We start from the raw sequence: 27,121 nt of genomic DNA, 5'->3' as shown, positions 1-27,121 counted from the left end.
TGTGTGTGTGTGTATTTAGTTCTTGGCCAAGCCTATTCTCCAGCAGGAGCATCTAGATAGAATATTAGGTCATCAGTTCGGTAATTCAGATATGGAAGAGGTTAGTTGCATGAATTCCTGTAGATCACACACTTGAATATTACTACCAATGTATTCAAAGAAAGGGCCTTTATTGGAAATGCAGCACATCTGGATTTGACTTGGCTCCTTCTTTCCATTTTCCTCTATCACTCCTCATTCCCAGGGCTTTACTCTGAAGAGCAAAGACACGTGTAGAGACATTAAAAAATAAAATTTTCTTCATACTTCATGCCAGACTATTGAGAAAGAGGTAGAAGGTTTAGTTCTTTTAGTACAGATTTTGAAAACACGTTTCGTCATCACCACAAGGGGCCTTTGAGTCTGGACTCTTTTTCACTTCAAGTTGGGCAAAGTGATCTGATCAACAAGGGCAGAGAAGGCCCTGCATACTCGCTCAGCTCCACAATACAGGTCCATATTTACTGAAGATTGCAGGTCTGAAAACAACAAACAAGAAAGTCCTTCAGAGAAAGCACCTGTAGGTTCTCAAGCCGATCTTAATAAAGCTCTAGCACAGAGAAGAAATAAAATCCATCTCTCTGCAGTTCCTGATGGCAATGCCCTTTCTCTAAGCTAGCTTGCAAATGAGATGGGTATCATTTACCATGATCAATTACTAATTCAACCAAGTTGTGGGTTCTTTTTTTTTTTTTTGCGGTACGCGGGCCTCTCACTGTTGTGGCCTCTCCTGCTGCGGAGCACAGGCTCCGGACGCGCAGGCCTAGCGGCCATGGCTCACGGGCCCAGCCGCTCGGCAGCACATGGGATCCTCCCGGACCGGGGTGCGAACCTGTGTCCCCTGCATCGGCAGGCAGACTCTCAACCACTGCGCCACCAGGGAAGCCCAAGTTGTGGGTTCTTAAAGAGCATTTTCCCATAACTTCAAGCACGAATCTGAGTAGCCAGAAAGCCCAGTCTAGAGCAGTGGTTTTCAGATTCTGGTGTATGTTAAAATCATCTGGACAGTGTTAAAATACATTGCTAGGTCCCACCCTCAGAGTTCTGATTCAGAATACATGATGGTTAATTTGATGTGTCAATTTGATTAGACTGTGGTGTCCAGATATTTGTTCAAACATTATTCTTGGTGTGTCTGTGAAGGTGTTTCTGGATGAGGTTAACATTTGAATTGGTAGACAGAGTAAAAGCAGATTGCCCTCCCTAATGGGATGGACCTTGTCCAATCAACTGAAGGCTTGAATAGAACAAAAAGTCTGAGTAAGAGAATTCCTTCTGCCTTACTGTATTCCAGGCGAGACATGTTTTCTTCTGCCTTTGGACTCAAAAGGAAATATCAGCTCTTTCTAAGGCTCGAGCCTGCCTGCTTTTGCATTGGAACTACACATTGGCTCCTCTGGGCCTCCAGCTTGCTGACTACTGATATTTAGACTTGCTAGCCTCCATAATTATGTGGGCCAATTCCTTTAAATGAATCTCATTCTATATCTATATATACATCCTGTTTGTTCGGTTGCTCTGGAGAACTCTGACTACCATAATACGTCAGGGATGGGGCCCAAGAAATTGTGCTTCTCATAAGTTCCCAGGTGATATGGATGCTGCCGGCCTAGGGAAGATGCTCTGAGACCTCTGCTCTATAGTTACTGATTAATGGTTTGAGTGGTCCCCTATGACCTATTGTAATAGGAATTGTGTTGTAGAAAGCTCTACAATTTGGCAGTTATTAACCAAAAGTTGGATACACATAATTTTTAAGCTAAAAGTTCCATTTCTAAGAATTGATCCTACAGAGATATTTACATATGAGTACAAAGATATATGCTATAAGAGTACTCATCAAAACATTCTTATGATAATAAAAAATTGGGAGCCACTGAATTACACACCAATAAATACATTATGGTATATTTATACCCTGGGATATTATGCAGCACTTAAAAAATGACATTGCCCAATGTCTAAGATATTTTGTCAAGTGGAAAAAGCAAAACAAGTACAACCTAACTTATGTTGAGAAAGTAAAGACACATATATGCAAAGAAAAAAGTCTGAAGGAAAAACTCACTAAACTGCCAACATATTTTACCTCTGAGAAACAGGTGACAGGGAGTGAAGGACATGATGATGGATTCATTTTTGAAAAACATGTGCACTTAGGCATTTTAATTTTACAATGAGCATGCTGTATAATATTGTTTGTATAATTAAAAAAATAAGATCACAGGAAATAAAAACATGTAAAGGCTTAGTTTGTTATACACTTTAGTTCCATGATTTATTATGGCTCCATCTGTGCTGTTTTCTGTTGAACATAAGAGAGGGTTCATGTCGTTTTAATGTCTATTCTCTAACACTGCTCCAGAACTACAAGGACCTTGAATAAATAATATTTTATTGCCCGAATAAAAAACTTTGTCCAGAGGCAAACTTATTTTAGGATATTCTATTCCTCAGCCCACAGTTATAAAAACTTTAAGTATAACAAAGAAATAGAGAAGCAATAATTCATTTCAAACATCTGTTCTTTTTTTCTTGTTTGGTTGTTTTATTTTTAAGCTCCAGTCCCTTGAAATGTTAAAACTAGCCAAAGATATGCACCTAACACCAAGCACATTGCTTGGCATGAACTTGGAATTCCATACATATAGGGACTGAATTAATATAGAATATAGTCAGAGGCCTAGTGAGGTGTTAGATAGACAAACCTGTGAGATCAACAGTCCAGAGGAAATCACGTCGGAGAATAATTCACTTGAATGTAGTTAACAATCTATCTGGTCTCTGAATGAATTTGGGATGTGAGAGAAGGCTATCAGAATGATGGGTATAGAGGTTTAAAAGTATTAGATTATCTACTCTATGATTACTCTTCTGGCAATTGAAATACTGAGCCCATGTCTTCCTTACAATAATAATTAATGAAGCAAACCAATATGTATTGAATGTCTACTCTGGACTAAGACCTTGAGCTCCAGATTGTACATGTTGACCGTCACTCCGCTATTTCCATCTGGATGTCTCCAAGCAATTCACACTTAATGTGTTCAAAACAGAATTCTTGATTTGCTGACCTTCCTCCATCTCAGCTTTCCCAGCTTTCCTTATAGCAATAAGCGTACGACAATCTACCAAGTCCAAGCCGCCACCACCTGCCCTTCTCCAAGCCGCTTCTACACAATGACAAAGTGTTTTAAAAACATAAATTTACCCCTTTCAAAACGAATGCCCAGCATCAAGCACAGCTCTTGGCACATAATTAAATCTTGATGGCTATTTGTTGAATGAATGAGTGAATGAAGGATGAACCAACTAGACATCTTTTTCTACCTTCATGGAGCTTAATGCTGGAACTCTTGTGTATCTTTTCCCATCAAGAAAAATTACTTCTACTTTTTCATATATATATGTGTGTGTGTATATATATGTACATATATATATATATCAGAGAGAGAAAGTTTCACTAAGCGTTCAGCATATATCCTTAGGATTCCCAGGCAGCATTTGAGAAGTCTACCTTCTAAATAAGTGAGATAAAGATCCAGTGTTGAACTTCTCTTACCTGTGGTTGCTAAAGCACTGCTCCTTCTTTTTCTATAACCTGCTAAAGTCCAAACTTTATCTTCTGATTATTTAAAATAATAGTTTAGATGATGGTTGCAGGTGGGAAACAAAGGAACAGGAATAATTCTTCCACATCCCCACCCTCAACCATGCCCTGCTAATCCCATCATCACTCCCTCACCTTCCCTTCTCATCCTTGAAACCTACTGTGGTAAACGGATGGCAAAGAGGGATGGAAGAGAAGCTGGGGAAAGAATTTCAGAGATGTAAGTAGGAAATTTCGCTCAGAAAGGGAAAGAAAATAATTTAATGAGAAAGTAAGACTAGAGCATTAAGTTTTGTTTTTTTTTTGTCACCACAGAAGCAAGTAGTGTTAGATGCTCTTTCAAATCTAATTCCTTTACTGCAACTTTGAACAAAATGTTTGATACTGATTTTCAGTCCAACATGTGGAATTTAAAGAGGTTTGGGGAACCCCTTCTACACACTTTCTCTTTTCCATTAAGCTCTCAGGGTCTCCTGAAATCCTATTATCCTAGATCTTGATATTGAAAGACTCTCTTCAGTTAATGTCAACAACTGCCCCCAAACTGACCGTCATGCTTGCCGTTTTCGTCTTATTAAGTCTTAAGTCATATAAAGTTCATCTTAATTTCCAAAATGTGTTGACTCCTTAGCAAAGCTCCAATTCAAAAAGCTAGTCAGCTACAAGGATAATCACACACTGGGTGAATATGTTGACAGTCTGAGCAAATCTTAGTATATTACAAACAATAGATCTTTCTAATTTTTCCAACAATTCTCAAATTAAAAAATAAAAAACAGGGGCAGTAAAACGATTAGAAACTTCCTGCTGTTATCTGATGTATCTGTAACAGAGATAGAAATAAAACAAAAATGACCAATACCTTAATTTAGTTTGTTTGCCTTTCCACATCTTCATATGTGTGGTTATCACATTTCTGTCTCTGATTATGTTTGCTGTGATTTTGATAAGCATGCATAAATTACGGGGTGTATTTTTATAATGCATATTGCCAGTGGCTAAGTAGAGTTTACCAACAGAATCATATTCAATACCTGATTGAATAAGGATACAAACTTAGTAAGAAATATTTGAGTGAAGAATGGCAATGTTTAATAAATGTAGATATTAGCCATGAAGATTAACATAGATCCTATGCTTAAAAGCCTCAAAGAAATAAAACTGATATAAAAGAAATGACTATACATTCAAATCTTGTCAATTAGTACTCACTGAATTATCACAAAGTATACAATGCAGTATAATAACAAAAAGGGAAAGATGCACTTCCCTGCTAATATAAGCACTTTTGTATAATAATGCATACTACCTACAGAAACATCTCAATGGTTCTATTTAAATCGTAAATGGAAGCAGAGGTAAATTTTTTGAGAATATATTTTTTATATTATCCACAAGATTGGATAATGCTGACTGCATCTTTATACATTATTGCATTATCTGAATTTAAAAATAAACTTTGCCTTTTCATGATTTCCCTTTAGATGATATAATGATGGGTGTATATATAGATACAGATACATTTATATGTATAGACCTTGATAAAGTTACTTAAAATATGCATGGATCTTTTAGGTATCAAACTGCATGCGGTGCTGAGATATTGTCTCCCAAATATGTGTAGTAGACCTAGTCTATTAGGAATCTGAAATGTACAATATAGCCTACTACATTTGTGAGGGCTGACCCAATACAATATTTTAAAAATCAACAGCTTTCATAAACTCAATTGGAGAAACAAAAAATAAAAATGAGATGAATATGTGAAATCCTAAAATAGTTTCTAAAATAAAAGTCAAATTTTTATGTGAAATTTTCCTAAAAAGGTCAAGTGGATATTGACTTTGCTTTGAATACTCACTATGACCCCACTGATGTTTAGATGGAAATAAGTGGGTGTAATCTTGTGTTGGCCTAAGAATCAGGCACAGGGAGTTCTCATCCAGTCTTTGTCTCAGGCAGCCTGAACATGCTTCTGGTATCTTTGTGATCTTGTTTTCTCTAATACAGGATTATAATTCCAACTCTCTTCACAGTAGATATTTTTATAATCACCAAGTAATTACTTCATTGACTTGGCTCTACCCAGTTCAATATATAACTGACATTATCATGTTCCCATTTTATAGCTCACCAACTATTATGGGCTGAATTGTGTCTCCCTCCCCAAATTCATATACTGAAGTCCCACTCCCAGTATCTCCAAATGTGACTGTATTTGGAGATAGAGTCTTTAAAGAGTTAATTAAATGAAATGGAGTTTATGTGGTTGGATCCTAAACCAGTACGAGTAGTGTCCTTATAAGAGGAGGAAATTTGGATAGGGACCTGCACAGAGGGAAAAATGGTATGAAAACACAAGGAGAAGACAGCCATCTACAGCCCAAGGAGAGAGGCCTCAGAAGACACCAACACTGCTGACACCTTGATCTCAGACTTCCAGCCTCCAGGAGCGTGAGAAAAAATTTTTTTCATTGTTTAAACCACCCGATCTGTGATACTTCATTATGGCAGTCTTAGCAATCTAATACACCAACTCAGAAATATTTTGGGAAGGCCTTCTTTGATGCAGAAACGCATGAGAATGTTATCCTTGTTTTATCACCTTGTTTTAGTCTCTATATGATCACACCAACATAAAAGATCTTACACTTTCTTAAAAAGAAATGGATACAGATATAGATATATTAAGATGACAAAATAATCTATAAGTAAGACAATGTCACTGTAAAACAGGCTAGCTATAATAAAGAAGTATTAATAAAAAGAGCTTTTAGGTTTAACAATGAGACATAACTTATGAAGGTGATGATGATGATGGTATTATTAATCATACAGAGACCTTAATCAATTATCTAGAAATGGTAACATCAGGCTGCCCAGTTATATATGTTTTAGTACTATTGATAATAACAATTGCAATAACAAAATAATAGGTATTTATTGAATTCTTGGTATGTGCCAGGTGCTATACTAAAACTTCATATGGCTTATCACTTTTAATTCTCACAATAACCCCATCAATTAGGCAACACTAGAAATCAAGTTCAGAGAGATTATTAATGTCCAAAAGACTCACAACTCTGTTACCCACTAGATGAATCGTAGCTGTAGGGCTAATACAGAGCTATAGAATCAAGTGTTTTAAAAGGCAGCCTAACTCCGTGGCCATCACTATCTCTAGTGATTGTGTAAAATCTTACCTGAAGGCATTTCTAGAGTGAAGGCATCCATGAGTTTTGACAACAATTCTTGCAGTTCCTCTTCCTCCAGCTCATCCTTTCCCTCCTGGATGTTAACTGCCCCTTTCCTTTCCACACGTGCCAGGGCAGGACTGTTCATTTCAGCAGGAGCAATTTGGGAGGCGTCCTGCAGCAGTCCTTCCTGGGAACTGGGTAGGGAACTAAAGATTTCTTTCGAGGTCTTTTGTGCTTGGCTTCGTGTCCTGGTGCTTTGCGTTGACCTTGGCTGCAAAATGGCCTCTGGTGATTCTGCGTTTGGTAGAACATGTTCTGCATGTGCTGGACCTTGGTAACTTCCATCAGTCACAGTGGACTTAGGAAGTGTTTCCTCTTTTGAACCATCCTCAGTGGCACCCTTGATCTGGGAAGACTCTCCTCCCCTCTGAAAACTTTCTTCACCATTTCCATGGTCACGTTTGGCAACCATATTTTGCCAGGAAGATGAAGGATGAAGGGGCTGCAACACTGCCTGGGTAAAGAAAACTTTATTTATGAAGAAATGAACATTTATCTTACTTTTTCATTATGCATTAAATTTTAATATTCCAATAGGAAATTTTAATGCAAGATTTTCTTTTTTGTCTCTAGATACATTGCTGTTAATTTTATTTTATGCTGTTAATTCAATGTCAACCTAAAGGTAGAACAGCTCAGATTCTAAAACATCATAGAGAATAATCACAAGGAATTTGGGAAAATGCTAGGTTCTGAAAGCTCAGGTTCTAAAAATATCATAAGGAATATCTGGAAATGTCAGGATATCTTGGATTGATAGCTAAAAAGTATTACAATAAAACATTCATAATGATCCATTTAGGTAGGTATGTTGTGAGGGGTTTCATAATAAGCCATAGGAATAAAATCTGGGGGGGGGTGTGCTCTCTACAAAGCACAGCCCTCAAAGTGTGGTCCACAGACTCCTGGAGGTCCCCGAGACCCTTTCAGGGGTCCATGAGGTCAAAATCATTTTCACAATAACACTTAGAGGTTATTTGCCTCTTCATTGTGTTGACATTTGCACTGATGGTGCAAAATCAAGAGTAAGTAAAGCTAAAGTTGTTGGTGTTTACCGCACATCAAGGCAGCATCACCAAGCAGTGCTAGTAGTGATGGTATTCTTACCATCGTGCACTTGCAGTTAAAAGAAAAGGCAGCTCCTCTTAAGAATATCCTTGATGCAGATGAATGGGTAAAGAAGATGTGGTATATATACACAACGGAATATTACTCAGCCATCAAAAGAATGAAATAATGCCATTTGCAGCAACATGGATGGACCTAGGGATGATTAGGCTAAGTGAAGTCAGAGGAAGACAAATGTCATATGACATCATTTATATGTGGAATCTAAAAAAAAATGATACAAATGAACTTATTTACAAAACAGAAACAGACGCACAGACATAGAAGACAATCTTATGGTTACCAAAGGGGAAGTGGGGGGAGGGATAAATTAGGAGATACACACGACTGTAAATAAAATAGAGAAACAGCAAGGGCCTACTGTATAGCACAGGGAACTATATTCAATGTCTCATAATAAACTATATGGAAAAGAATCTGAAAAAGAATATATGTATTTATGTATAACTGAATCACTTTGCTGTACACCTGAAACACAACATTGTAAATCAATTATACTTCAATAAAAAAGAAAAAAAAGACTATTCCTGAAGGTGTAGCAAAAATTCTTATTTTTCTTAGTAGCACATGTCTTCTTAATATTATATGTGATGAAATGGGAAGTATGCATAAAACACTTCTTATGTTTACTGAAATATAAAAGTTGCCTCTTGTGCAAAAGAATTAGACGGTTATTTGGCAAACATTTTTTCAAAAATGAAGTGAGACCGTGACAGTAAGGAAAACAATGATATGTGTTGCCAATTTTAACAGTTGAGCTTTTAAGCAAAAATTAGAATTTTGGAAAACTTGCATCCACTACCATGAGCTTGCTTGCTTTCCAATTCTTAAAGACTTTTCTGATGAGATTCATGGTAGTATTAATGAATATGATTTTTTAATGATTTTTACATTAAATGTAAAAATGGGTGAGCATTAGGAAGTTCGGCATAGCTTGGTGAACTTCCAAATGACCAGTGTATGATGGTATAAAATCATGCCTGGATAGAAGATTCATTCAAAAAGCAAAACAGAATATTGTATTTTAATGAAACACGGTGCGAAAGAGATATGGTTTCAGATTCAATATTGCAACCATCCTTTAAAAAACAATCATTTATCATGTTTTGGTGTAGTATCAAAGAAGGTCTCCAATTATCTGAAAAGGCTATTAAAATACTCCTCTTTTTTTCAACTGCAAATCTGTGTGAGGCCATATGTTTTCATATTCTTCAGCCAGAACATCTTGCAACAGATCAAATGCTGAAGCAGTTAGGAAAAATGCAGCTGTCTTTTCTGAAGCCAGCCATTAAAGAGATTTGTAAAACACGTAAAACAATGCCAGTCTTCTCATTAAATATATATAAATATATATAATTACTATTTTAAAATGTTCCATATATAATGGATTTATTATTTGCATTTTCAAATTAGTTAATAAATTTATTTTAAAACCACTTATCAGTTTTAATTTTGATTAGGGTAAACAGCAATAGATATAACCCACAGAAGCTCCTTGGGATCCTCAAAAAATTGTAAGTCTCTAAAAGGGATGCTGAGACTAAAGGTTTAAGGCTCAATGCTATAAAGAACCTCTTTGCCCCAGGTCTATTGTTTCTAAATGGTACCGATGCTGTTCTCTCCCAATGGCACTTCCTTCGCAAAAGTGGAAGATATCGTCTGGCTGATGAAAAGGGGAGTTGGTCAGGGTATGGAGAGAAGAGGGAAAGGGAAGAGGCCGATCAGAGTGAGGTGCAAAGCCTCAGGCTGCAGCCGACCCTCAGCCAGAAGATTCTAGGTCAGACTTTCAGACGGCCCAGATGGCCAGTGTCTCCCACATTCTATACCTGTAGATTCTGTCCCATTAGCTGTAGCTTCGTCCACAGACTGTCCTGGTTGGTTGTGAGTTCGTGAATCTTTGTTTCAAATCTGCAACTCTTTTCTTCCTGGCAGGCATATATGGCTTGCAGCTTGTCTTTGTATTGGTTTAACTGTTTTTTAAGGAGCCTGCAAAGAGGACAGGTCTGAGTGGGTTGGAAGGGCAAGAGATCAGCACAGCAAGATGCAAGAGCCCTAGCGAGATGTACCCTGGGTCCTCTCTGGGAGAAGATGCCGGAGTAGCCTGCGCCTCGACTATTACCTAACATTGATCAATCCTGCTTTAAACTGTTTGTTCACCATGTACAGCTGTCCTTCGTGTCTATTACATACACAATTCCCCCAAGAATTTCATTGGTTTTAGAGGTGTTTTCAAAAACTCATCATGCATGTTATGCATTACTTTTGACAGCATACCTTCAGCAACTCCTTAAATGCGAATATTGACTTTATTCATTATCCTTTTGTCCAGAAACACTCCATTTAGAATGATAGCATACATGTCATGGCTAAATACCTAAAGCCCGACCAAGACCACAGGGAGGGAACAATGATGCAATTTGTGAATTGTGGGTCTTGGTTTCTCTTCCTAAGTCTAGTTGTTCACTGGTTTCAGAATGAACCAAGTAGTCAGGGTAATTCTTTTAAAACATAAGGCAGGGGACTTCCCTGGAGGTCCAGTGGTTAAAACTTCGCCTTCCTATGCAGGGGATACGGGTTCGATCCCTGGTCAGGGAGCTAAGATCCCACGTGCCTCGTGGCCAAAAAACCAAAACATAAAACAAGCAATATTGTAACAAATTCAATAAAGACTTTAAAAACGGTCCACATCCAAAAAAAAAATCTCTTTAAAAATTTAAAGAAAAGAACCACAAAGAAAACCCATAAATCAGACCATGTTACTCCTCTGCTCAAAGCCCTCCAACGTTCCCCTCCTTATTTAGAATAAACCAAAGTTCTTATAGAGGCAGCCAAAGCTGAACAAAATGGCCAAGACCCTCCGCTTCCCTCCCTGACCTCATCTCTGCTTTCTTTTACTCACTGTCTCTTCTTCAGCCACACAGAGCTTCTGGCAACTCTTCGAACACACTGGGCATGTTCTCCCCTCAGAGTTGGCTCTTTTGGCCCCCAATGCCTCCTTCCCCCAGGTTCTTGCCCAGCTCATCCCCTCATCTTTAAGTCTTTGGTCACTATCATACTCTCAGTGAGGCTCTCCCTCACTGCTCTACTTGAAACTGCAAACCAGAACTCCTAACCTCGCCTCCATCACCTCCCATCTCCTTCCCTAGTCCTTCCCATCTCCTTGTCTCCATGGATTTTTGCCATGTCTAATTGCTACAGAACATGATGTGATCTTAGATTTTGAGTTAGTCTTGAGCCTTCAGACTTCTACACAGTCACTTTATATGACATACTACCTGTTTTACTTGTTATTTTACTTATATCTTACTTACTCTATTACTAATTGTTTATTGTCTCTTTATTCTGGCAACTTTTTTTCTGTTTTGCTTCTTGCCATATCCCCAGGCCCAGGCCTAAACTAGTTCCTGTTACAGTGTATGTATACAGTGAAAATTGGCTTTCTAAAGTACAGTCTTATTCTTTGACCAGTGCTGTGGTCATATTTGTGGAAGTTGTAGAAATGGGCTCCCTGGTAGGAAATGCAACAACATTTCTCAATGTTAGAGCCTTTGAAATTCTTAATTGCCCCAGATCTTGGAGAGGTCTTGAAATTTAGCTGGGGCTCCTATCCAAAGCAGGCATCTCTAAAAGATGGCTCTCAAACTTCCAGGCAGCCACACAGGTGAAAAAGGAGTCTGATTCTAAAATCCTTGATTGTAATTGGAGTTTCAAGCACTTCTTTATGATGGACTTTTCAGAAAGGAGTCAGCCCAGGGATTTTATATAGCAGACAACAAAGAAACATTCTCAGAAGGCCTCTCTAGACAGTATTTTCTACACTTAGAGTGCTGTGCTTGTTATGACCAGTAGTGACATCAGTTTATCTTTCTCCCATGCTGTCTATCACCCACATCCCCTTCCTCCTTTCTGGCCCATCCACCATGTTTGAACATCTAGAAGACATGCGTTCCCATCCTTCCACAATCCAGGTGAAAGTAGGGAAAGCCCTATGAGAAGTGCAGCTCTTTTCTACTCTATTTTTTGTTTGTTTGTTTGTTTTAGTGGAGAAATCCTCGGAGAGTCTCCAGTGAACATGATTTACCCAATGCCAATATTTCCAGCAACTGGGAGCCCCATACTTTCAAGGTAAATATCCACTGTTAACAAAACGGTTTAGATTATTTGAGAAATAATTCCTTTCAAATGATCTGAAATCTGTCTTTCCAAACTTTTACATCTTTACATGCAGTTCTGCTTCTTGGAGCTAAGGAGCTTGAATCTCCCATGTACCAGGTCTTCAAATAAACACAAAGGCAAGTTAATTCACCAGGCGAGTTAACCGCACACAGAGCAGTGGGACATTACTTTTCTTGATCAGCACCTAGCATAGAGTAATAAATAGATAACTAATCATTGAATGATACTCTTTCTTGTAATGTAGTCTGAGACTGCATTGCTTTTTAAATCATCAGTGACAAATTGTGGGCTGTTACTGAACTTACAGTTGACTATATATCTCAGGTCTCTCCACGCTATTTGTTGTGAACCTGGGCCTATAATTGTAGGATTTGCATTTAATCTTTTAAAATTTGGTCTTTATTAATTGTCCCACCATTCCAGACTGATATCTTAGTGATTCAAGACTGTCATTTAGCTTATTATCTATGCCTTTTGGTATCATGTCACACACATTTGGATGCATGCTCTCTACTATTTTATCCAGATCATTGATAAAAATAATGGGGCAGACAGGAACAGGGATAAAGCCTTCACATAGATTTTACTCACTAATCAGGCTCACACTGGTATTCTTTGTGTTGATAAATATCTTACTAGGAGACCAATGGTGTATGTAGTGGGTATGAATTATATAAAAGGAAATCATCTAGTTTAAAATAATTGTTTGAAGTAATTATTTTAAGAATTAAGTTTTAAAGAATTAAATTTCAAACTTTCCTTTTTATGTCTACATTTTAAGTTTCAAAATTGCCTTTTTATTCCTATATTATTTTCCTTAATTTTATTTCTAATTTATTTTTCTTATACCATGAAAAAGATCAAAATTATTTTTAACATTTAAATTATTATTAGATTACTTTAAAAGTGTTATTAAGCTTCTTTTCATGAGTTACCACAAAATTTTAAAATGTTCATTATCTTTCATACCTTTGCATTGTGAAGCACATCTCATCATATATATATATATATATACATACATACATACATACACATATATATTAGATGCTCAGTAAATTTATTGATGACCTATTTTTATTTTAATACGTATTTATTAATATAATTTACTCATTAATTTATTGAGCACCTACTAGATACCAAGCATTGTGCTTGCAAACAAAGGTCTTCCCTCAGGGGGACCTTCTTATTGAGGAGCCAGGAATTTTGTCTTCTAAAGGAATGACAACATGATACAGGAACTCAAGGGATGATTAGTCCTGGGACTTCCCTGCCTGGTGGTCCAGTGGTTAAGACTCCACGCTCCCAATGCAGAGGGCCTGGGTTCCATCCCTGGTCAGGGAACTAGATCCTGCATGTTGCAACTAAAAGATCCTGCATACCACAACTAAAGATCCCGCTTGCTGCAACTAAGACCTGGCACAGCCAAATAAATAAATAATTTTTTTAAAGGAATAATTAGTCCTTTGAGACACAATAAGATGGTAGACAGTTTCCAGCCAGCATAGTAAATCTTCGAGAAAGTTAGATACTGTTGGAGAAATGTACTGATTTATTTTAGAAGCCATAAGACACACACAAGACATACACAATACTTCACTGAAAATGCTTACCCAAATTTCAAGGAATAAAATCACTCAATCAAAACCCCAAACTTAATGTAATTATCTGGGTGGTTTTAGTTATACTTAACTACTCAAATAGAGTCAAAGCCCCATTTTACCTTCATACTGGAATCATAGCATTTCTCTGTTTAAGGAATGTCTTCCAAATTAAAGAGAAAAAAAGAGCACTGTAAAAACTTTGTAGAATTTCTTCCTCTAAAAGAGAAGCAAAATGCTATTGATGTGTCTCTGCTGTTAGTATTTGTCCACACATGGTTCCTACCTTCTGTCCCTATGGAGAGCATTAATGGATTCGTGAGTCCTCCACAGTTCATTCCTAATGCTGACTATGGTCTAGAGAAGCGAGAAACAGAGAAAATAAGTTTTGGGGTTGAATTTAACCCATATTCCTAAAAATTCATAATAACATGATAATGATATTTCAAAAAAATTTCTTTTTCAAAAAGTGACTGGTGGGCTTCCCTGGTGGGACAGTGGTTGAGAGTCCGCCTGCCGATGCAGGGGACACAGGTTTGTGCCCCGGTCTGGGAAGATCCCACATGCTGCGGAGCGGCTGGGCCCGTGAGCCTTGGCCGCTGAGCCTGGGCGTCCGGAGCCTGTGCTCCGCAACGGGAGAGGCCACGACAGTGAGAGGCCCGCGTAACGCAAAAAAAAAAAAAAAAAAAAAAAATTTTGCCCGAGTTACGCTGCTGCTCAGAACGTCTCCTTCTCTAAAGGCATCTGCAAAAAGCAGTTGGGTTATTTTATTTCTCTTGGCTCAAGAAATCTTTCACTTCTACCTTCCACCTTCTACTGAGTTTCTTATCTTTCCATTGCTTGTGTACTGGGACTCATCACTACTCTTTGCATTCACCAAGTCTCTTTGAGTTAATAATGCTCAGCTCAGTTCTCATCTAGGATTTTCTCACCAAACCGTATCTCTCAAATCACAGTCTGGCTCCTGAGTTGCACCCCAAAAGCAAGTCCTGACTTGACCCAGCCTGGCTCAGGCTCCTGGGGCACCATGTACCAGCCCGTGGCACCCACTCCTCTGAATGGGAGGTTGGATTTCATTACTCTACATTTATAAGCAGCTGTGGCTTTACTCTGTGGCCTTTTCTCCTCCCTACAAATGATCTGAAGAGGGACTGGCCACCTTGAGAACATTCTTCCATGGGAACAGCCTACAAGAGGAAGAGAGTAGGGAAGGGAGAAAAAGTGAGCTACAGACTTGAAGTCACATTCTCTGGTTGTTACGTGCTCTTTGTGGCCCTTCTGAGTGACCGGTGCCTCTCTGCCTCTTCATTCAAATATTCAAACAGTTTCTACATGCCTAGCATAGATCACTTTGAATCAGTGAGCTTTACATCATTAATATCAATGTTATCATACGGTACATATCGTTATGCAACTGAGAAGCATTTCAGGTTAGCACATATGGACCTACCGTGGTATATCCAGAGAATAGATACCATGGTTTATTTAGTCATTTGCAATGGAAAGACACTAAGCTATTTTCAACTTTTCAGAATTATAAGCAATGAGCAAAGTGATACATGCCTCCTTGTGCATACATGTGCAAGGTTCCCAGGTTTTAAGTTTAATAGATACTAACAATTTGCCTTCTTTGGGCACACACATGTACGAATATTTGAATATTTGGATGCATAGTATAAGGTCTGCAAAGATATACCCCAAAGAGATTACCTCTGGAAAACTCGGGACCAGATGTGGGCTGGGAATTAGGGCTGAAAAGGACTTTACCCTTATCTGTAGTATTTTAATTTTCTTTAAGGCAAACAGATTCAGGTCTTATTTGTATAATTAAAAACGTTTTTCTTTTGAATCAAAGAAAGAAACGTATTACATACAAAAGATAGCCTGTAGCAACTTTAAAAATGAGAAAGAGGTGACAGGGAGTAAAAAGAAAGTGAAATAAAGGAGGGAAAGCAAAACCTCTTTTAAATTTCTTGCCTCAGAACGAAGCAATGTTAAAGTGAAACAACCTGTCTCATTGTGAAAATGGCTTTTTTTCTTCTTTTATTCGAAGCAGGAAATGGAGCAGCTCTTCATTTGTCCCCACACATGTAACTCCTGCTCTCTGGCCGGCACTCCAGCCAGAGGCGTTCTTGGATGTGCAGTGAGGGGTGTCTGAGTGGTGCAGCTGCATGAGCTGCTGATGAAAACGCACACAGACCTGAAAAACCTCACCCAGAGGCAGTGCATAGGCTGCTCATTCCTGGGTGGTCACAAGACTTACGCTCCTCTTCACACTTCTACCAGGAGCAACTGCAGTATGAGAACTCGAATTTCTCTTTGATGATTGAAAAACATCACAGATGATCATATTTTGAAGACCTCCCTTAGGATCTGACTGTACTGATGAAGGGACACCTACAAGTGGAGTTGCACGTGGGAGGGCAAGTCAACAACTGATTGAAAACATGATAAAGGAGTTGCAGACTGTACGCTTAAAAAAAAAAAAAAAAAAGAAGCATTTCTAATTCCTTTGATGAAAAAAATTTCACTGAGATTTTTTTAAAAAGTTTCTTCCCTCTTATGTTTCTTTCACTTTCCTCTCTTATCTCTTCCCTTTGAAAATTCCTGAACATTTTCTTTATGTACAGATGAACTAATTTTCCCTACTTTTTAATTACATTGAATCTTAGACAGTGAAGAGTCAAGTTAAGGTATTGTGGGCAGAAGAAAGCCTTGTCTGTAAGTAAGCTATATTTAGAAGTTTCGGGCAGAGACTTAGTATCTATGGACACTGGAGTAATTTAAAAATATCAAAATTGAATACAGCTTCCCTTTAGGATGTAGACTTGGGAAGAGCCCCCTCAAAGCTAAACTTTATCCGTTAACTGTGCCTTAATTGTTCTTTTCCCCTTCGGACTCACCTGATGATGTGTGCTACTGCCGTTGGTTTGTTGAGCCAGAGATACTCTTTGAGGTATTTGTTTGAAGGCCTCTGTGGCTGCTGTTTCTACTGGTCTAGTTGGACTTACATACCTTGGTGCTTCAGATCTATTGTACTGAATGGAGTGCCTGTTATAAAAGTAGACTTTTATGAGAGGTTGTAATAATTTTTAATGATCAGGTATGACATTGAGGAGAGTCTTTTTAGAAAATGTCAAATCAGCTAGTCAATTTAATATCCCAAAATAGCAATAAAGTAGTTCAACTTTTTCCTCTGTGCTCTTTTCCAACTACTTAGTTGATATAGAGCTAAATAGCCAATAATAGGAACAAAAATTCCGTTTCCCTCCTTCTTGATAATCTAAAAATGAGAATGCAGAGAAGTTCAGGGATGACTACAGAAAATCCCCCAGGTCATCTTGTCCAGGTCAGATACTAGGGGTTCTAAGTGCAGATGTGTGTTTATTATGTCATGTCTAAAAGAGCATAGAATAGACTAGTTTAAGGTCAGGCATATTCCATTTTATACAATTCCATTTAATTTCGTTCCCTTATTCAAAAACTATTTGAAGCATCTTACCATCTTGAGTTATTGCAGATAAAAAGACTTCTTTTAAAAAAAGCAGAGAACTCCCTGCTCACAGAGACTTTATATGTAATGAACAGACAAATACACAATCATTTCTGACATAGTGCGATTATTTCTACAGAATGCAATGAGAGTATAGGGAAAGAAGCGATTACTCTGGTACACTTTAATTATGTGTTTAAGGAGTGGGCACTTTGGGGTAGAAAAAAGTGTAACCCATGACTTCTTTGTCACACAGCTTCTGAGTAACACACTCTATTCCTACCCCGTCTCAAATCATTTTAACACCTTGAGGTTGTTCAACACCATCTTCTGCATTCACACAGGTGCTTACAAACAGCAAAGTACATATTGAATTTGTTTTTGAAACAAAAATGGCATCATTCCATACACATAATTCTGCCACTTGCCTTTTTCTCTTAATGTATGATGATGAAGGCCCTCTAGTATAGTAGATAGGTGCTAAAATTTGTCCTTAAGTAGATTCACTATGTTCTCTTGTGTGTTGTATCGTATATAATCGACCATTTATCTACCAGTGGATCTTCAGTTTGTTTGTTTAGTGCCCCACCCTCCAATGCTACAAGGTTTATCTTATTTTCTATGTAGTAATGCTCTTATTCCTATAGGACAGAGTTCCAAAAATGGATCAAGGGCCAAATCTTGTGTACATTTTTATGTTTAGTAGGTACCATTCTTCTAAAGCCAATCTCTCCACATGTGCATAGATTCCATCCCCCCTTGGCTGCCGAATGACATTGCTCCAACAATTCCCCTCTCTTGCACCAGATCATCAAGTTTTCCTGCTACAAACTCATCCCCTTCAGTATACTAACATGCCGTTATTTTCCCCATCATAACCAAACATTTCTCTTAACTTCAGATACTCTACTACCTACACTAGCTCTTTGTTCCCTCTATAGCAAAAAAAAAAATCCTGGAAAGAATTTTCTTGTTTGGTGTCTTGAATTCCTCAACTCTCATTCTCTCTTAAACTGCTTCTGGTCTGGTTTTTTTCTACAACCACTGTCCTACAATACTCTTTTTGAGGTCATCAATGAGCTCCTCAGTGCTAAATCCAAAGATCAATTCTTACTTGACCCAGCAGCAGCATTTGACACTGTAGACCATGCCCTCCTCCCTGAAACACTCTCTTTACCTGTCTTCCAGGATTCCTCATTCTTGGTTTTCCTCTTGCCTCATCCATCACTCTTTCTCAGCCTCCCTTGCTGGTTTTTCACCTTCTCTCCAACTGTGTCATGTGGAGTGTCCCATGGTTCAGTTCTCGGTTTTCCTCTCTTCTCCATCTACACTGTCTATTTGGTGATCTCATACAATCCCATGGCTTTAAAAACCATGTATGTCGGGCTTCCCTGGTGGCGCAGTGGCTGAGAGTCCGCCTGCCGATGCAGGGGACACGGGTTCGTGTCCCAGTCCGGGAGGATCCCACATGCCGCAGAGCGGCTGGGCCCGTGAGCCATGGCCGCTGAGCCTGCGCATCCGGAGCCTGTGCTCCGCAACGGGAGAGGCCACAACAGTGAGAGACCCGCGTACCGCAAAAAAAAAACAAAAACAAAAACAAAAACAAACATGTATGTCAAAAATTCACAAATTTGATCTCCAATACTTTCTCCCAAATTCCGGACACGAATGGAAAACTGCTTACTCAACATCTCCATGTGGATGTCTGAGAGACACGTCAATCTTAACATGTTCCAAACTGAACTCCTGATCTTGCCCTATGATTCTGTTCCACTGATAGCCTCCCCTATTTCAGATGACAGCAACTTTATCCTTCTACTTAATATAGCACCACCATGACCATACATCTAGTATATGCACAAGAATTGACCTCTAGATCTGAGGAAGAGAATATAAATTTTATGAATTGATTCAAGTATATAAGGAACCCTAAATAATATAATTCTAGACCTAGAGGTCTAGAATTGACCTCTAGATCTGAGGAAGAGAATATAAATTTTATGAATTGATTCAAGTATATAAGGAACCCTAATATATGACAAAGTTGGTATCTCATTGAAGTGGGAAAAGATAGATTGGCTATCCACCTGAAAGAAAGCAAGCTAGACCTTTGCTAAAATAAATTTCAAATGGGTTGAACATTTAAATTAAAATTCAAAATAGAAACATTAGGAAAAAATTTAGGAAAATATTTATATAGCCTTGCTTCTACGCTGCCCCCTTTAGGCTATTGTCAATATTTCCTCCTTCGCTCCGTTCAGCCACACTAGCTTCCTTGCTGTTCTTTGGAGCTGCCAGGCACATTCCTGTGTGTGTCTCAGCTAGCGGTATGCTTTCGCAGGTACCTGTAAGATTCACTCCCTCACCTCCTTAAATTTGCTACCAACACTCCCTCTAAGTCTTGCTCTCTCTTACCTGGCTCTTCGTTCTTTCTTTTACTTTAGTACTTTTAGCTTCTAATATATTATTATAATTCATGTATATGCCTATTTTTAATTGTCTAGTTTCCCCAGTAGAATGAAAGCTCCGTGAGATCTTCATCTCTTTTGTTCCCTGATATATCCCAAGTGCCTAGAAGAGTGTTCACTAAAGATTTATTGAATGAATTATTTTTCAGATTTTTTCTGAAAAGTCTATAGACATTTGTACTTCAACCAAATGTCAAGAGCACCTAATTTCTTCCATGTTCACCAGCACTGGACGTTATTCATTTACTCTTTGTCATTCTGTTAAAGAAAGTGATAATATCTCATTGTTCCTTTCATTGGCATTTGTCTAACCACTAGTTAAGATGAGCATATCTTTGTGTGTTTCATGGCCATGTGGAATTCCTCTTCTGTGATTTTGCCTATTTATATACTTGGAGTCTTTTCCTCCTCACCCTCACTCTCCTCTTCCTCATTTTCTTCTTCCTTATTTCCGTTTCCTTCTCCTCTTCCTTCTTCTTTTCCTCTTCCTCTTCTTCATCTTCTCCTTCTCCTTCTTCTTCCTTTTCAGTTTTTCCTATCAGTTTGTAGGGACCTTTCCATAGCATAGTTTATCCTCTTAGTGAAAATATTTTTCCAAGTCTGAGACTTATTTTTGATTTTGTTTATAATATCATTTACCATGAGAAAATGTCTACATTCGCATGTCATCATATATATGTGTGTTTCTATTACTTCATGATTCCTTATTTTGTTGTCTTGCTTAGAAAGGTCTCCTCTAACCCCAGGTTTCCTAAATTTTTCTAATATTTTTATTTTAAACTATTTTTACATTTAAACTTCAATCAATTTGGAATTTATTTTCGTTTATGGGGCAAAACAATGGATACCTGATGGATAGCCAGTTATGCATCTTTTTCCACTGAACTGAAATACCACCTTTCTCATATGTTAGGCTCTCATTTATGCTTGGATCATTAATCAAATTTTGTATTCTTATCCTCAGATCAATATACCCATTTCTGATTTATACTATATTATTTGGTCATGGTGGCTCTAGAGTAAGTTTTAACGTCTGTTGAAGAACAACCCTTCTCACAATATTTTTTTAACATCTTTATTGGAGTATAATTGCTTTACAATGTTGTGCTAGTTTCTGCTGTATAACAAAATGAATCAGCTATATGTATACATATAACCCCATATCCCCTCCCTCCCACCCCCCTTATCCCACCCCTCTAGGTGGTCACAAAGCACCGAGCTGATCTCCCTGTGTTATGCAGCTGCTTCCCACTAGCTATCTGTTTTACATTTAGTAGTGTATATATTTCCATGCCACTCTCTCACTTCGTCCCAGCTTACCCTTCCCCCTCCCCATGTCCTCAAGTCCATCCTTTACGTCTGCGTCTTTATTCCTGTCCTGCCCCTCTCACTATTTTTTATTTCCACAATTTTAAATATCCTTGTACCTTTATTATTTCAACATGTCTTCAAATTTATTTTATCTTATTTAAAAAACATCATGATTCTATTTGGAAATGCATTTAATTTAAATGCAGTTCATTCTTATTATCCATGGTAGCTATGCTCTTTGCAGTCATGTGAACAATGAATTAGTGGAAACTGAACGATGGCTCCTGGGGGAAACACAGGGTTAGGATCTTGGAAGTCTGTGGTCAGAAAATTTTCATCAACCTATCAATATATAACCTTGTTTTTCATGTGTTTCTTTTCTTTTCTTTTTTTATTAGTTATCTATTTTATACATATTAGTGTATATATGTCAATCCCAATCTCCTAATTCATCCCACCCCCCATGTGTTTCTATTTAAAGATATATGTATACTGTTTAATGTTTACTGTTGATTCATTAACATTGAACCCATGTAACTCGTATCTGAACGAAGCTTATTTCACACATGTATTTTTTGTTAAAACACATCATAGCCTTCTCGCGCCTAGGAACGCTAGCCAGCACTTCAGCACCACGTTTGGAGGCTATTTGCAACAGTGAAATCACCAACAAAAAGCACAAAAATGTGAAAAACATGGCACAAGATAGACTGTGTAAAGGACATGTGTTTATACTACAAGGGCAGAAATCAGAAGGCAGGGTGTCACTCAGTTCTACCTCAGCTGTGCATCAGGCAACTCACATGTTTTTGCCAGTCTGTGCATGTCTGCAAATGACCAAAGAAGCATCGAGAGTACTGATTTTAAGGTTAATTTTTGAACCGTGTACATTGTTATGTTAGTGTCTTCTCTTTTAGGAATTTGCTATGTTTCTCCCTTTTGCTCAGGTCTTATTTTCTGTATATTCAATCAAATATTACAGCTTTCCTTATATGGGTTTTGTATCTTTTTTGTTAATTATTTTCTAGTTTCTTTTAAAAATAATTTTACAGATATTGTAAACGGGATTTTGATAAAATTTCTAGCTAGCTATTGCTGATATAGTGAAGAGCTATTTGTGCATACATATTTTATTTTCCACCACTCAAAACCAATTAATTCTACAGTTTTTGCTAGAGTTACTTGTGGTTTCTTGGGGATTCACAATCATATTAGCTGTAAATGGAAATAATTTTGTGTGTTTTTTCACAGTTTTTATATTCTTTTTTAGTTTTTAGTATATTTGTAAGAATGTCCCCCCAAAAATATAATAATGATGGTGATATTTGGTACCTGGATTTCAGTTATGTTTTTGTAAGTGAAAATATTATCAGTGTAAGCTATTGCATGGAATCCACATTAAAAGGAAAGAGGCTTATTAGGATGAAGAATGTTTGCTGAATCAATGAATGAATTCAATATTACCATTTGGCAATAACCATGAATCTCTTAGAAGATGGTCAGTACCAATGTGCCAACTTAATAGATAGCAAGGATATGATTTTACCTATTATCACAATGTAAAATAGTAATATTCCACATTAATTTCTCCTTGACCAATCACTAATCAGAATTTTTGAATTCATCAGTATCTAGGCTAAAGTGGAAATTATTCCGTTAGAATTTTACTTTGGTGAACAACTCAATTGTACTCTGGTGAACAGAATATAACACACCAACATTTAAAGAACGTTTAGCTTTGCGTAGGACATGCAATTCCCTTTCCTCATCTTGTCTCCACAAAATTACTCTGGGAATAGGAAGGACAGGTGTTCCTTATTCTCAGGTGAAGAAACCAAGTCTTAGAAACAGTCCCCGAGGCCACACACAGAGTTGGCTGAGAACAAGACTTCTGCATCTCTCTGTCAAAGGTTCAAACTTCACTAACATCTTCCAACACTGGGTAATTACTCCTTGAGACACTTTCATACCCCATTCTAAAAGACCCACTTTATCAATCAATCCATTAATCTCTCCATCATGCATCCATCCATTTTATTACTTGGTCCGTCAGTCATTCAACAAACACTTATTGAGCATTTATCATATTCAGACATTTTTACAGATTCTGGAAATACAACTGGAAACAATAAAAGTTTCTTCCCCCGATGGAGCTTACATTATCGAAAAAAAAAATTTTAAATAAAAGTGAAATTTGTATAACGTCAGATGCTGATGAAGTGCTTTGAAGAAGAATAAAGCAAGGGAGGAGGATTGCGAGTGCCAGAGTCGGGACAGGGGCTAAAATGATAAATGGGTGGTCAGGAAAGGCCTTAAGGATGAGATGACATTTGAGCAGAACTTTTGCAAGTATTTAGGAGGCAGGCGTCAAGTCATACAGGGAAGTGGTCTAGGAACATGAATTCTTTTTTTGCGGTACGCGGGCCTCTCACTGTTGTGGCCTCTCCCGTTGCGGAGCACAGGCTCCGGATGCGCAGGCTCAGCAGCCATTGCTCACGGGCCCAGCCGCTCCGTGGCATGTGGGATCTTCCCGGACCGGGGCACGAACCCGCGTCCCCTGAATCGGTAGGCGGACTCTCAACCACTGCGCCACCAGAGAAGCCCTAGGAATATGAATTCTTTAAAGTAAAGGTTTACGTCTTAAGAGTGGGGGGATCTGGCTTAATCTTATGGGGAGAAGGGAGGAATCAGGGCTGGAGCACAGAGGTTGGTGGGGAGATGACACTGGAGAGGTTCCCAGGGTAGCTCAAACATGCAGGAGTTTTCTAAGTCATCTTACAACTTTTAGGTTTTAGCTTAAAAACAATGGGAAGCTAATGAAGGGGTTTAAGGCACAGAAGTTTGGGAAAAATCAGTGCGTGAGGAATGCCATCATATTTTGAATTTGTAAAAGATCAGGCAGGCTTCTGTGGCCAAAAGAAATGCACATAAGAGCATGGATCTTTGTGTTCTAACTATGAGCATGGAGGAATTTAGACAAGATCTCAAGTATTCAATAAATCCAGCTGATTAATTGTCTTAATTTACTGTCACTCTGTCAGGGAAAGGTGAAATAAATGGCCTGAAGAAGACAGATGAATTGGCATCTGATATCTTTGTTTCTATGTTTTAATTTAAATTATTTGTACTCTATTAAAGCTATACATCAAGATGATATCCAAATTCTCTAACTTTAAGAATACATTGGGGCTTCCCTGGTGGCACAGTGGTTAAGAATCTGCCTGACAATGCAGGGTACACAGGTTAGAGCCCTGGTCCAGGAAGATCCCACATGCCGTGGAGCAACTAAGTCCGTGTGCCACAACTACTGAGCTTGCGCTCTAGAGCCCGCGAGCCACAACTACTGAGCCCACTTGCTACAACTACTGAAGCCGGCGCGCCTAGAGCCTGTGCTCTGCAACAAGAGAAGCCACTGCGATGAGAAGCCCGCGCACTGAAGAGTAGCCCCCACTCGCCGCAACTAGAGAAAAGCCCACACGCAGCAACGAAGACCCGATGCAGCCAAAAATTAAAAAAAAAAAAAAAAAAGAATACATTGATAACCACCTGCTAGGAAAATGTGGTACAGGTATAAGGCATGGCATCTAATGCGAAGTCAACATGCATTTTTTTTCCCTTTAAAGAACTGTAAAAATACATTAAATTATACCAACTGTAAAAAGTGACAAAATGACCACAGAAATAGGGTCTGGGATCGAGAAGGAAATATGCTGGTAGATGTCTGAGAAAAGTTTAGAGAATTACAAAAGAAATTAATAAATGAATACCAATTTGATTAAAGTGATCTATTCTTATACTTCTGGTAGGTAAAATAAGAGTGAATGAATTATTCTGGGTTTTCTTCTCCCAAAAGTCTGATCATCATAATCCCATGGAAACAGTACCTCTTTCCTTTATCTTCTGAAATTTTAAATTATAAAGAAGGAGTTACTTCAGTAGTTAAGGTCATGAAGACTTTTTTTTTTTTGCGGTACGCGGGTCTCTCACAGTTGTGGCCTCTCCCGTTGCGGAGCACAGGCTCCGGACGCGCAGGCTCCGGACGCGCAGGCTCAGCGGCCATGGCTCACTGGGCCCAGCCGCTGCGCGGCATGTGGGATCTTCCCAGACCGGGGCACGAACCCATGTCCCCTGCATCGGCAGGTGGACTCTCAACCACTGCGCCACCAGGGAAGCCCCATGAAGACTTTTAAAAAGTCATCTTTAGGCTGGTGCTCAGGTATATGATGGGCGATCTCAGATACCAGTGGTGCTGGGACATCCTTTGAGATGACCCTCTAAAGCAGTTTGGCATTCTGAATTTTGAGGATTAACAAAATTCACAACTTTTGATGCAATGGTTTTACCTGAGAGAATTTTTCTTAATAAAATATAAGAAAATGCGTGTGTAGGGATGTTGACTACAGAATTTTGGTGGGGGGCAAAATTTGAAAATAACCAAAATGTTAAGGGATTACTTGTGAATTACGGCACTTCCTTATAAGGATAAGAGTGAGGGCATTGAAATGATATTTTGGAAGCTAATGACAGGGAAAATGCTCTCCATTTTATGTAAATGGAGAAAAGGTCGAAAAGTTGTATCTGTAGCATAATTCCTGATCTGGTAATGCTGAAATGTGAATAGCACTCACCTGTGAGTAATAGAATGTGTCTTTCTTTTCCTTTTATAAAAAATAAGTATTAATTCTGAATTAGGCTTTCAAAAGTAACCCAACAAAAAAGAAAGATGTTGGAGAAAGTTATTCAAATACTCTAATATTAACAATCTTCTGTGTCTGTCTGAGGTCTTTAGTTGGGATAACTCTAAATGATTGGATGAGCCACTTAAAGGTATTTCTGTCTCGCGGTCTACTTTAAAATTAAAGGTCGCTTCTAGAGGGCAACAGCATATTTACCCCTCCCCTGCTTGCTGGGCTTCATAACCTAGTACACAGGATCTGGGTTGCTAACCTGCACGACTGTCACTCGGAGACACTCACCTGGCCTGTGCCTGGTTAGCCACATCCCTTGGATTCACCTGGTCCAGCAGCCACTGCCTTCTCGCAGCTTCTTTCCTCCTACAGCGCCCTTGGAGCAGGTTGTTTCTGAGGGTCCTGAGGAAGAGTTTTGTATTGTCTTTTGTTGACATCTGCTGGAATGGCCAACAGAACAAGGGGCGTCAGATCAGTCTTAAAGTGGTCTTCTTTCCTTACGTGGGTGGATTGGCCGCCATGGAAGTTTCTGAAATTATTTCCCTTACCGTGATGTCCACAGAAAAATCATCTTACTTCATTACTACCTGAATTTCTTCACATCCTCTCTCTATATACATACATATAGTATATGTTTCCGAATTAAATACCCCCCAACTTCTACAAAAACTCCTCTTGCTTAGAGCAACCCAGGAATGGGGAAGGTTAAAGCTAGAAGAAGGTATGAAAGAAGACTCAGCCTGTGGTTACTAATTTGGAGGATTCCTCCGAGATTTTATTTCCAGAAAAATCCTCATACATTTAGTCTTGTATAAAATATCAGTGGATTCTCAGACCACCTGAAGTCCCCCCCACAGGTAAGGCAAAAGGAAACAAAGCAACGAGACCTATAATTAAAAATATTCAACCCTTGAAATCTAAAGTGTAATAACAAAATGACCACATGGTGTCAGTCTAATATCGATAAGCCCTATTTCTCCCCAGACTTTTAGAAACAAGAGGATCATAGGCCAATAATCTGAGGATCTGGGTTAATAAAATTTAGTAAAGCAATATCCATTGAAAATTATTTGGCAAGATTGAGGCACATGACTTTTGTGGACCATTCATGGTAAAGAGAGAATGAGGGGAGAACTGTCCTCAGTAAAGGTAATTAATCAATATTTTTCACTATTGTGAAATTTGGGGATGAGGCCATCTGCATGGAGAAACGGATTCATACTCAGTGATGAAAAGAGAGTGTTCTTTCTGGAAAAATTGAAATGCTCTCTGCTTTAAAATTATCCTATTTCTCTTTCTTCTTAGCAAGAGCTGAATTCTCTATTATAATTTTCTTTAAAATATTTTGAAAGT

General features: G+C 38.4%; 1 protein-coding gene across 1 annotated transcript in view; it reads right to left on the bottom strand.

Annotated features, from left to right (window-relative positions):
• Positions 1–414: 414 nt before the first annotated feature.
• DYTN (dystrotelin) overlaps positions 415–27,121 on the bottom strand; it is a 50,924-nt gene continuing 24,217 nt past the window's right edge. The window contains exons 9-12 of the mRNA XM_032636648.1: positions 26,057–26,205; positions 9,861–10,020; positions 6,853–7,360; positions 415–518 (exon numbers count right to left, since the gene is read on the bottom strand). Coding sequence (XP_032492539.1) covers positions 415–518; positions 6,853–7,360; positions 9,861–10,020; positions 26,057–26,205 — 921 coding nt within the window. The remainder of the gene's footprint in view (positions 519–6,852; positions 7,361–9,860; positions 10,021–26,056; positions 26,206–27,121) is intronic.

Source organism: Phocoena sinus, chromosome 7, assembly GCF_008692025.1.
Source record: "Phocoena sinus isolate mPhoSin1 chromosome 7, mPhoSin1.pri, whole genome shotgun sequence".
Classification (NCBI taxonomy): Eukaryota; Metazoa; Chordata; class Mammalia; order Artiodactyla; family Phocoenidae; genus Phocoena; species Phocoena sinus.
The sequence above is the reverse complement of the archived record's forward strand: the minus strand, read 5'-3'. Positions and strand labels throughout refer to the sequence as shown.